Source organism: Lactuca serriola, chromosome 9 (genome assembly GCF_051521515.1).
Source record: "Lactuca serriola cultivar US96UC23 chromosome 9, Lser_US96UC23_V15, whole genome shotgun sequence".
Classification (NCBI taxonomy): Eukaryota; Viridiplantae; Streptophyta; class Magnoliopsida; order Asterales; family Asteraceae; genus Lactuca; species Lactuca serriola.
The window spans coordinates 59,130,307-59,143,059 of NC_136416.1; the positions used below are offsets into that span (position 1 = coordinate 59,130,307).

General features: G+C 35.9%; 1 protein-coding gene across 2 annotated transcripts; it reads left to right on the forward strand.

The window, feature by feature from the left end:
• Positions 1 to 4,893: 4,893 nt before the first annotated feature.
• LOC145072227 (uncharacterized) lies at positions 4,894 to 10,036 on the forward strand. 2 transcript variants are annotated; one of them, XM_079018624.1, is made up of 9 exons: positions 4,894 to 5,173; positions 5,487 to 5,600; positions 5,716 to 6,722; positions 6,858 to 8,040; positions 8,129 to 8,408; positions 8,496 to 8,603; positions 8,678 to 8,956; positions 9,040 to 9,183; positions 9,542 to 10,036. In XM_079018624.1, the coding sequence occupies exons 3-9, from the start codon at positions 5,723 to 5,725 to the stop codon at positions 9,728 to 9,730; spliced, it is 3,183 nt and encodes a 1,060-aa protein (XP_078874750.1). In that variant the 5' UTR covers positions 4,894 to 5,173; positions 5,487 to 5,600; positions 5,716 to 5,722; the 3' UTR covers positions 9,731 to 10,036. The 2 variants fall into 2 exon arrangements, with proteins under 2 accessions (XP_078874750.1, XP_078874749.1); XM_079018623.1 differs by lacking the exon at positions 5,487 to 5,600.
• Positions 10,037 to 12,753: the final 2,717 nt, after the last annotated feature.

Genomic DNA, 12,753 nt, shown 5'->3' on the forward strand with positions numbered 1-12,753 from the left:
AAGCACAATGGATAACGCTTTGAGCGGCACACTTGTCGCTCTGGGAAGTGACCAACTATGTTTTGGCTTATCATAGACCGGAGATTGTCGTCTGGAATTGGACCTGGGCGCGAGAGAGCCAAGTACCAAGATCCTAGTGCGAGACCATGAGGGTGAGGGTCCGAGTCAGGTGCTAGGCTGGGTAGCGACCGTTAACTAGGTCGTCCTAAAGATAGTAGTTATGTTATCTTTAATGTATACCTAGAGGGATACATTAACAACACCCATTTAATGACTTTCTCCTATATTTTGTTAATACTTATTTGTCATGTTCATAGAACACACAACATAAGGTCTAGTACACTTCATAGCATGCATGATGGATTCAACTATCGAAACATATGAAACATCTTTCATCTTGTATACCTTAGTCTTTGTGCTAGGTTATTGAGACGAACTTAGTATTGTGCCATGTCTCATTGGTACATATCCTCTCTTAGAGTTATCCATATTAAATCGCTTCAAGATTTTGCCAATGTATGTACTTCGGCTTAACTCTAATAATCATTTAGATCTATCTTTGTAGATTTTAATACCAAGAATGTATGTTTACTCACCTAGATCCTTCATTGAAAAGCACTTTACAGGCTAAGACTTTATATCTTGTAAAGCCGGAATGTGATTTCCAATGATAAGTATGTCATCTACATATAGAAACAGGAAGGTCACCGAGCTCCCACTATTTTTCATGTAAATGCAAGATTCATCTTTGTTTATGATAAAACCATACTTTGTGATTTCATCGTCAAAATGTTGATTCCAGTTTCGTGATGATTTTTTAACCCACAAATGCATATCTTGAGCTTACACACTTTATTAGGATGCTATATATCAACAAAACCTTCATGTTAAACCATATACACATATTCTTCTAAGTGACCATTTAGAAAAGAGGTTTTAATATCCATTTGCAATATCTCATAGTCATAATATGCGACTATGACAAATAGTATCCTAATAGATTTAATCATAGCGACTGCTGAAAAGGTTTCATCATAATCAACTCCTTGAGTTTTAGTGAATCCTTTTGCAACAAGTCTTGCTTTGAATGTGTGTATATTTTCATTAATGTCAATCTTCTTCTTGAAGACTTACTTACTCCTAACAGTCTTATAATGGGGAGGAAGCTCAAACAAATCCCAAACTTGGTTTTTGTAACATCCAGAATTCCGGGTATGATAGTTTGCGTTTCAATTATTGAGGATTTAGGAGGGACTCGACGAGTCGAAGGTCTGACTCGCCGAGTCACGTCGAGGTGATCACGTGGATTTAATGAGCAGACTCGACGAGTCCAAGGACAGACTCGCCGAGTAGGCTCTGGGCAGAGAAAACCCTAAGTTTCCGGGGTTGGGCCTATTTAAGGGAACTTATGACCTTAAGTGCACCTCATACCTCCTGTGAGAAGCCCTAAATCGCCATTGGAGCCATGAGAGAGTTCTTATGATGAAATCAAGTAATTTAGTGGGTCTTATGGAGGGAAAAAAGCATGATTCAAGCAAGAAGCGAGATGGGGGCTGTGGATCTAGCATTTCTTCACGTGGAACTGCTGTGGAAGGTATAAACTTGCATCCTTTTCATCTATTTTGGTTAGATTTCACGATCTTGGGAGTTTTAGGATTTTACTCCCCTTCTTTTGTGCCTATGAGCTAATCGAGACATGATCTGAGGATGGAAAGCTCATATCTAAACCTTGTGAGGTCCTTGAAGACTAGATGTCCCAACTTTAGTTGTCCAAATGAGGGTTGATGTGCTAAATCTTTTATGGAGGGCATGTAATGACATTTTTAAGCAATAACATCATGCATGAACGTAAAGATTGAAGCTTTACGTGATTATTGAGCCTTTAGATGATATATCTATAGTTTAGAGTGATAGATCTGAGTGAAATCGTTTGAATGAGAAAAGGGCTGGATAGACTCGCCGAGTCCATGAGCCGACTCGACGAGTCAGTTAGGGTTTTCCTGGTTAAGCTGAATCGCATACTAACTCGACGGGTCAACTCGATGAGTTGATCTGAATCTTTGCGAAACTTCGTAGAAAGTGAGTGGACTCGACGAGTCACAAGGGTGCACTCGCCGAGTCAGGTCAGATCTAGACTGTGGACTCAAATTTGACTACGATTGACTCTAGGGTTGGGTCAACCATGTGTGATGGAAGCCATGGAGGGGTAAAATCGTCTTTTACCCACTTCAAGAGTTAGACAAAGAAAGAGAATATCATAGGGTGCATTTGAGTATGAGTAAGTATGGCTAAGAGATGTTTATCCTATGTGTTAGGAGGAAGCTAGGTCGAGATTTCTGAGTGCGAGGCTGTCACTTGGTTGCTTTCAAGGTGAGTCTTCTCACTATACCTTACCAAGAGTGGTAATTATGTGTGACCAGAAGGTCTTATGTGTTATGAGGAGTATGTGATATATGTTTCGATGTGATATGTATGTGTTATGATATGTTATGAGTAGTATGGTATGGACCGGAAGGTCATCCTGGTAATAGGTATGTGTTATGATATGTTATGAGTAGTGTGATATGGACCGGAAGGTCAATAGGGTATGGACCTGAAGGTCAATATGGTACGGACCGAAAGGTCGGCAGAGTAGGACCGGAATGTCATCATGAGTAGGATCGGAAGGTCTACCAGGATTGTGGGACCGGAAGGCCCCTGAGACATATTGACTAGAAGGTCTCGTAGAGTTATAGCCTTGAGTGGCTAATTGTATGTACATGGTATTTTGGGGAACTCACTAAGCATGCGTGCTTACTGTGTTATGTGATATGTGTTTTAGGTTCTTATTAGGATCGCGGGAAGGTGGCGACTCGATTGTTCACACAAGAGAAAAAAGTCATGAATGAGGATCCTGGATTTTGATAATTACTTTTGAAAAATATTTCGAAATACGTTATGACATCGACACTCAAGATTTTGTGAATTGTTATATGTGACGTTGGTAATTTAAAATTGAAAAATTTGTTTGAAAATTTTCGGTGTTACAGTTTTCTCTCATGGATTGCATCTCTGCGTTTATGGCTTCAACCCAATTTTCAGATTTAGGATCAGCCATTGCATATTGATGGCTGATGGGCTCATCAGCATTCATCATCATGAAGCACTCATCAATGAGAAATCCATATCTCTCAGGTTCTTGACGAGTCCTACCAGATCTGTGAACGCTTTGTGTTTGCGTAGGTTGAAGAACAATAATTTCTTCATCCATTTGAAACTTGTTTTCTATGAATTCAACTTTTCATGAAATAAAGATCTTATTCTCACTAGGGACGTAGAAGTAATATCCTAAACAATCTTTGGGGTATCCTACAAAGATGCATTTGGTATATCTAAGTTTGAGTCTGCTTGAAGTTTCCTGTCTAACATATGCTTCACTACCCAAAACCTTCAAATAAGATAAAGGTGAAGCTTTTCCATACCAAATCTCATATGGTGTTTTGTCTACCTTCTTAGATGGTGCCATATTCAAGATACAGGTTGCGGTGAGTAAGACATAACTCCAAAGTGATAAAGGAAGAGTACTTATGCTCATCATAGATCGAACCATATCAAGTAAGCCTGATCTCTTCTCTCAGACACACCATTAAGTTGTGGTGTTTTGGATGGAGTAAGCTGTGAGATTATTCTGCGACTTCTAAGATGATATTGGAACTCTTGGTTCAAGTACTCGCCACTTCTATCCGAACGAAAAATTTTGATTGTCGTGTTGAGTTGATTTTCAACTTTACTTTGAAACAATTTGAACTTTTCAAATGCTTCATGTTTATCTTTCATCAAATAAACCTAACCAAAACATTTTTTTATTGTGTTTATATTTTTGTATGATTCATGATGAGTTAAATAAACTATATGTTTATTTTATATTTTTCGTGTTTATCATGTTTTTTATTGTGTCAGTAAAGCAAAGCACAACGTTGTATCGTGTCATCTTCGTGTTATATAAAAAAATATTGTGTCGTGTCCAATAAAAATACGACAAGACCGTCCGAAATTAGAATATTTAGCTATTAAAAAATGATTGAAGAAGTTATATGTTTGGCCAAAGTTATAAAGTATAAACACGTTAAAAGCAACTACAACAAAAGTTTTTGTGATTTTTCCGAACAAAAAATCTCATGAAATTCGAAAACATTATTGTATTTGTTTTTTCAAACCATAAATTTTTTCAAAAATACCTATGTTATTTATTAAGGGGGTGTTTGGATAGAGAAAAAAATAGACTGCTTATTGCTTATTGCTTAATCTCACTGCAATAAGCAAATTTAAGTGTTTGGATAGGAGTCTTTAAAAATCAGTTTATTGCGGTAGGAATAAACAAAATTAGCTGATTTTAATAAGCAAGGAGGGGAATGCTTATTGCTTATTGGTCATTTTACTCATATAAGCTGTTTTATTTTGCCAAACACTTAAATGCTTATTGTTTATTATTTATTCCCACCGCAATAAGCTAATCCAAACACATTTTAAAAAAATGCTTATTCTCACCACATTAAGCAAATAAACAATAAACTAATAAGCTAAAAACTATTTATTCAAACACCCCCTAAATTCTTATCATGAGTTTTAGATAAGCTCACATATATTTTCAATCAACTGTAAATAAATTTTTTATAAAACAATCTATAAAAAAATAAATTGCAAAAAACTCTCACAAGTTTATTCATTTTAAACCATCTATATAACAAGTTTTTTCGTTTTAAGTTTTTCTCATGAAAAACTCCACCAAAAAAGAAGGCCGAAAAGACTTTACACAATGTGTGGGGAGTCTATGTGATAATTTTACATACTTGAGGGTCTAAAGTAAAAAATTCGTCCGCGTTTGGGAAGTAGGCTATGGGGAAATATACCCAATTACACAAATGAAGAAACACCATAGAGTTCGCTAATGGAGTAAATGCTCTAAAATTCTGCCCAGTCCAGGTCATCTCTCTTCCGCCATTGCTAATCACTGAAGCTCAAACTTTCACTTCTTCATTCTCTTCCTTAACTCTCCATCCGAGACTTCAAGCGGAGATTTCAATTTTAAAGAGGCTTAAATCTGAAAGCAGCAAAAACAAGAAGGTTATTGGGGATTTAGAAGAAGATCTGCACAGAAAACTTACGTTTCGGCGCATGCTATATGCGGATTTAGGTAAAATTCGTGATACTTTACAGTTCATATTACATGAGTTGTTTTTATTGTATGTAACAATACAGTAGAAATCGGAAAAAACTCACTGGAAGTTACATCTAACTAGGCTACAATGCGACGTTTGAAATTGAGTATTTTTTTTTCCAAAAATTCTGTTTAGTTACTCCCAAGGTTCCTAAAAAGGAGCCGCGCTTCGTTTTCGATGGCAGACCTAGTAATTTGAAATGCAAATTTGATCGAGATTCGATCCGAACTTTTAATCTGTCTGTCAAAATCATCAACGCACTGAGTTTTTTTTTTCTTCGTTTTGAAGTTGAGAAGCAAGCGTGACATTCGAAAACGAAGTGTAGCGTTGATTTTTTTGACAGGAATTTGTAGTTGAGCCGCGTGTTGACGCTTGCTGAAACTTGCATTTGAGTTTGAACAGGTCTTGATGAAGTACACGAATTGCGGAATATTGTTTTGTCAAGTTATGTTCGTTTTCTTTCTTCTTTGATCTTCCTGGCTTTAATATTAGGGTTTTTTTTGCTTGTCTATTACAGTTCTGACATGGCAGACTCAAGCTCAGTGAACGTCATACTTGAATTTCTGCGAAGTAATAAGTTTGCTAAAGCTGAGGCTGCATTGCGCTCTGAGATAGGTAACCAGACTGATTTAAATGGGTTTATGCAAGGTCTTAAGCTTGAAGGGAAGGACATAGGAGGGAAGTTAGTAGATGAAGACAGTAGGTCAAAACCTGGTGTGAGTGATGAAGTATCAAAAGAGGAGCTTGTTGTGAAGGAAATAACAAGGAATGGATCAGATAGTAAATGGAAAAATGTTGCCTTTGTTGAAGAGCAAAGTAAAGCGGGAGAGTCAATTGGAACAAGGGATAAAAATTATATGTTATCTAATAATTCAGAAGAAACTGTGATTGATTTATATTCAAGAAAGTTTAATTCCAGTAATGGATCGGTTGATCTCTACCAAAATGATGCTGCTTCAATCAGAGCAAATGATGCAAAAGAGTATCTGGTTTCTTCTCAATCAAAGATTCATCCATCTGAATTAGCTGATAAAGATAGAGTTATGGACAACCCTTGGTCAAGAACTGATGAAATTAAATATAGTTCATCAGATGTATGGAAAGATTGTTCTGTTAAAACAGTGTTTCCATTCCCCAAGGGAGCTGCATCAACTAGTTATGATGCTAATTCAGGTATAGGAGAAAAAGAAGATAGAAAACGGGGTGTTGACAACAACATTAGGGCAGCAATCAAAGAGCAAGTGGACGAGGTTGGAAAATCTTTGTATTTTTCAACAACTCAAGGGAATAATGAATCAAAAGCTTTTGGTGGGTTGAGTTTTCCAGTTATCTCAGAGAAACATAAGGAAGAATTACCTAGGTTGCCACCTGTCAAACTCAAGTCAGATGAGAAAGCATCAAATATAACTTGGGAGGAGAAGTATCAACGTGATGGGCCTTGTTCAAAGACTATTAATGCTGATACTAGTTTTCTTATAGGCTCATTTCTTGATGTTCCTATTGGTCAAGAAATAAGCTCTTCAGGTCAGTACTCACTAGTATATATTATATAACTATATGTATGATTTTTATTTTTTGTTAAAAGCTATGCTGTTCAAGATGTAACTAGGGAAGTAGGGATGTTATTTGATCTTACCTTCTACTCCTTTAATGATTTAGGTGGAAAAAGGCCTCCAGGTGGCAATTGGTTTTCTGTAAGCCAGGGAATCACTGAGGACACTTCTGATTTAGTATCTGGTTTTGCAACAATTGGTGATGGAATGAGTGAATCCATTGATTACCCAAATGACTATTGGGATTCAGATGAGTATGATGATGATGATGATGTTGGCTACATGAGACAACCAATTGAAGATGAAACCTGGTTTCTAGCTCATGAAATTGACTACCCAAGTGACAATGAAAAGAAAACAGATCATGAAAACAATCGGGACCCACAAGAAATATCTCCAGAAAAAAACGAAGATGACAATCAGTCGTTTGCTGATGAGGATTCATATTTATCAGGTGACCAATTTTTTCATTCAAAAAGTATGGATCCAGTTATTGCTCAGTATGATGGGGAGCTCATGGATGAAGAGGAGTTGAATTTGATGCGTGCAGAGCCTGTGTGGAAAGGGTTTGTGACACAAACAAATGAGCTTATCATGTTAAGTGAAGGGCAAGTCTTGGAAAAGACTAAAATGCCCCTGTTGGATGATCTTTGTGTAGATGAAGAACAACATGGTTCTGTGAGATCAATTGGTGTTGGAATCAACAGTGATGTTGCAGATTTTGGTAGTGATAATGATGTTGGTATTTCATCACATGATTCCGAGAAGAAATATATTGACAAATCTACGAAAGACAAAAGGGTAAAACCGTCATTTCATCATGATAAACCTGTAGTTTTGACAAAAAACACGACAAACAGTGGATTTTCTTTTCCACCACCTAGAGACGGGCAGCCGGTGGCTGCTTCTAATAAAGCTTTCTGGATAAACAAAAGCGAGGAAACTGATAATCGATTGCATACTTTAATGGGAAATGACGATTTCGCCCCTCCATGGAGACGAAAAAGCAGTAGTTCATCACCTGTTAAGAGTTCAAGGGAAGAAGAAGAAGAAGAAGATGATCAAGATGCTGTAGGTTCAGCAAATTCGAGCCCTTCCACTTTCTCAAATTACGGTTATGCCGAAAATGCCCGTGTTGCTAAGAAAGAAACCAATTCTAAAGAAGACGATCCAGGGGCATTATTGGAAGATGAAGAAGCAGCTGCTGTCCAAGAGCAAGTGAACCAGATAAAAGCTCAAGAGGAAGACTACGAAATCTTCAACCTCAAAATTGTTCACAGAAAAAACAGGTATGTCTTATTGTCTTATTTAATTTTTATTGTCTTCTCTTGCATCTAAAAATTACCACTTTACCCTCGATTTTTGTTTTTTTCTCAGAACTGGATTTGAAGAGGACAAGAATTTCCATGTAGTTTTAAATTCTGTGATAGCTGGTAGGTATCATGTTACAGAGTATCTTGGTTCTGCTGCATTCAGCAAAGCTATTCAAGCACATGATCTTCACACTGGCATGGATGTTTGTGTGAAAATAATAAAAAACAACAAAGACTTTTTTGACCAAAGTCTTGATGAGATAAAGCTTCTAAAATATATCAACAAAAATGATCCCGGTGACAAATACCACCTTCTCAGACTTTATGATTACTTTTACTACCGAGTAAGTCAAATTCATAACTCTATTTTTTATAAATTTGATTTTTCCTTTTTGTATTATTAACTTGTTTATATATATATATACTTTCAGGAGCATTTATTAATCGTTTGTGAACTTCTCAAGGCAAACTTATACGAATTCCATAAATTCAATAGAGAATCCGGAGGAGAGGTTTACTTCACAATGCCAAGATTACAGGTTTTGTTTTGTTTCCATTTCACCCCTTTTTCTTTTTATGATAAAAAACTAAAAAAATAACATTTTTTTTGCAGTCGATAACGATCCAGTGTTTAGAGGCGCTTCAGTTTTTACATGGTCTTGGCTTAATACATTGTGATTTAAAGCCTGAGAATATTTTGGTGAAAAGCTACAGTAGATGTGAAGTGAAGGTGATTGATCTTGGAAGCAGCTGTTTTGAAACAGATCATCTTTGTTCTTATGTTCAATCCAGGTCATATCGTGCACCCGAGGTTATTTTGGGACTTTCATATGATAAAAAGATTGATATTTGGTCCCTTGGATGCATCTTAGCTGAACTTTGTACTGGAAATGTAAGTTTCTTTTAAATAATTTATAAAGTATTCAAATTACCAAAGTGGAATAATTTATTTATTTATTTATTTATTTTTTGTAGGTTCTATTCCAGAATGATTCCCCTGCTACTTTGCTTGCTAGAGTGATTGGAATTATTAATCCCATTGACCAAGACATGTTGGTCAAAGGGCGAGATACGTATAAATATTTTTCAAAAAACCACATGCTTTATGATCGCAACCAGGTACACTTTAAAATATAGAGTAAATTACTGAAATGGTCCCTATGGTTTGGTCAAAATTACATGTTTGGTTCCTAACTTTTTTTTTGCACTCGGATAGTCCCCGTGGTTTGATTTTATTGCGTTTTTCGTCCCTTACATACATAAAGTTAAGGACCAAATATGCAATTTTGACCAAACCATAGGGACGGAAAACGCAATAAAATCAAACCACAAGGTCGATCCGAATGCAAAAAAAAGTTAGGGACCAAATGTGCAATTTTAACCAAATCATAGGGACGGTTTTAGTAATTTAATCTAAAATATATAATTCTAATAGTCTTTGTATACATGATGCTTTATGGTTTGTGTTTGTATTCAGGATACAAACAGATTGGAATATCTGATTCCAAAGAAGACATCATTAAGGCATCGGTTACCAATGGGTGATCAAGGGTTTATAGATTTTGTGTCTCATTTGCTTGAAATTAATCCAAAGAAACGGCCTTCAGCAACAGAAGCTTTGAAACACCCGTGGTTATCATACCCTTATGAACCAATTTCATCTTGAAACTTGAAACAAAATGAAAAAGAGTTGGATCAAATGTATTTATTTATTTATGTGTTTGGGTTAAGAGCGTAATTGTGATATGTTGAAACTTGAAAGGAGTTGGTTTGGTTTGGTTTGTATGGTTAGGGAAAATGTTGAAGGAGGTTGTTGTACATATCATGATGCTACCAAGTACTGATACTATATCATCATGTGTTTAGGGGTCATTTTGGTAGTGGTTAGTGAAATAGTGTTTTAATCAAATTTTGGGTTGGTTTTGGTGTTTTTCATGTGTTTAAAGCCAAAATGGAATGGTGTTTCTTGAAATTGTTTTTGTTTTTGTTTTTGAATTGGAGTTCGTATTTAAGAGCATCTACAATAGAAATAGAAAAAGCTTTTCTGCTAAGCTGTTTTATGATATTATTGTCACGTCAACAAACCAAAAACCTTAATATACCTTGACTATGGTGAACTGTTTTCATTTAGCTTGTTTGTGGGTCTCATTAATACATCGTTAACTTTTATGAAACCCTTTGAAAAAAATATATCTATATATGTTGGACTTATTTACGATTTAGCCATACATTTTTAACATAGTAGGACATGAAAACGGGCAATTTATTCAATTTCGGGTTATCACACAGTTACCGTGAATTACCCGTGCCCTTACAAACGTTTACATGGATTATGAGTAATTTTCTAGGGTTTTTAAGGGGTTAGAGCTTCACATTTCTTCCTCTTTTTCACAATTAACATCAAAACCTAACAAAACGTATTTTCTTCTCGTTGAGTACGTGGATGATGTATTATAAGATGTGGTGGAAGATGATTTCAAAACAAAAGCCAACAATAGGTGCAAATATTGTAAGATAATAGATTGTTTTTATTGACAAATACTGAGGTTAAACCTCATATAAATAAGGTTGCATAACAGACCCAATCTAAACCCTAAAGGGCTTGCGCCTAAACCCTAATCACTAACATCTCCTCACAGTATGATCGGGAGGGGACGATTAAACTGGAATAATAAAAACATAAAACATAACATAAATGAAGACATCGTCAACGACGGTGGCAGAGGTCTAACGATGACGGATAACAACTGCTTGTCGGAGAAGGAGAGAGAAGAAGCGACGACCAACAACGGTTCCTTTGTGTAAGAAGAGAAGAGTGACGACGACAATAATGATCGTGCAACCAGTGACAGAGGGGTCCGAAGAAAGGCAGCTAGAAAGAAAGAAGGCTCGAGCTGCGGCGGACGGAGCCAATTCTAGCGAGATAGACGACTGCAATGTTGATAGAGAAAAAACGACTACAGATCAGAGGCTGCCCGGCAAAGAAGGTGCCATCGGAGAGAGGCAGCGACAACATCAGAAGAGGCTGAATCGGAAAATAACTCTGAAGAAGTGGCCAACCGAGAAGGAGGCAGAAGTAGACGAGGCAGTAGAAGAAGCCGATGAGCGGCAGGGGCGGTCCTAGATAGGTGCCTGGTGTGGCACTGGCAACACCTAGCTTCCGCGCACGTAGTAGAAAAAATTTTGTTTTTTTTTTTTTAAATTTTTACCTATTGTGCCACTACGTAAAAAAATCGTGCAACTACTAAATTTTTTTTGTGCAACTACATAAAAAAAAATATTGTCACTCTATGGGGAATTACCAGACGAAAAAAAAATAATAACGAGCCCAAATGCCCAATGTTTTAATCAATTATTGTCTAATACCAAAATAAAACTTAATTGGATAAATTAGCAATTGGGTTAATTACTTGTAAAAAACATAGCCCAATCCTAATTAATTGAGTGTTTAATTGTGTATTATCGGTACAAGGAAAAAAAAGATTACGATTACAGAATCGACATCGACTACTTGACTTCTTGATCCTGCGTCCAAAATTCCTTCGATCGTGCCTTGGCTACTGTCGCCTGTCCGACTCGTGAACTCACAATCCTTCATCCTTGATCGATTTCAGTGTTGGATCCATCACAATCATTGATCGATTTCAACAATACTCAATCACTCAATGTCTCAATCTATCGTTCTCTTGAAGACTTGAAGCAAGTATCGATCAACTTCTGTCTTCTTTCAACTTCTATTGTTTTGGTTTATTGGTTAACAAATAACAAAATCCACTTCAAAGTTCAAACATCAAAGCCCTACACTACAATGAAACAAGTAAGTTTTACTATCAATTCATTTAGATATTTGAAATTGATATTTTTTTTTGAAGATATTGATTGACTTGGGTGAAATTGATTTGTTTTATTGAAGTTATATTGTTTGCTTAGGTTATATTGCTATGTTTTTATTGAATTGATTGTTTGATTAGGTGTAATTGTTATGTTTTTATTAAATTTATTGTTTGATTAGGTGAAAGCAGCTTGTTTTATTGAAGTCATTGTTTGATTATCTGTAATTGTTATGTTTTTATAGGTTAAACTAAGTGAATTTTTTTTACCAAAAGACAAAGACCTAATCCTAATGAAAGTGGTGAATAATGCTCCTAAATACCAATCACCAATCAATCAATCCTCGTACTAACCATCAAACAAGAAAGGTGAAAGCAACTTGTTTTTTTTATTATTTTTTTTATTATTTTCTTTTATTTTTACCAAAGGACAACTTGAAATATTTTATCACTCTTGCATCAAAGATGAACGCTTCACTAGTTTGAAACGAATTTCCGACCTTTCTCGTTTGATGGTTAGTACGGGGAAGCATCGATCTTATCCTTTGGTTTATAAGCTTTTAAAGTTGGCTTTGATATTACCCGTAGCGACCGCAAGTGTAGAAAGATGTTTTTCAAAGATGAAGCTCTTGAAGACCGACTTGCGTAACAAAATTGACGATGAATTTTTGAACGACGCATTGCTTTGTAATGTTGAGACCAAAGCACTTGCAAAAGTTGAGAATGTAAAAGTAATGGAGCGGTTTCAAAAGATGTCTGCATGAAGATGACAAATTTAAATTCTAATAGATCGTTGTTATATTATGTTTAACCATAAAAAAATTGTATTAGATGTTTTATATCATGTTTGACCGGAATT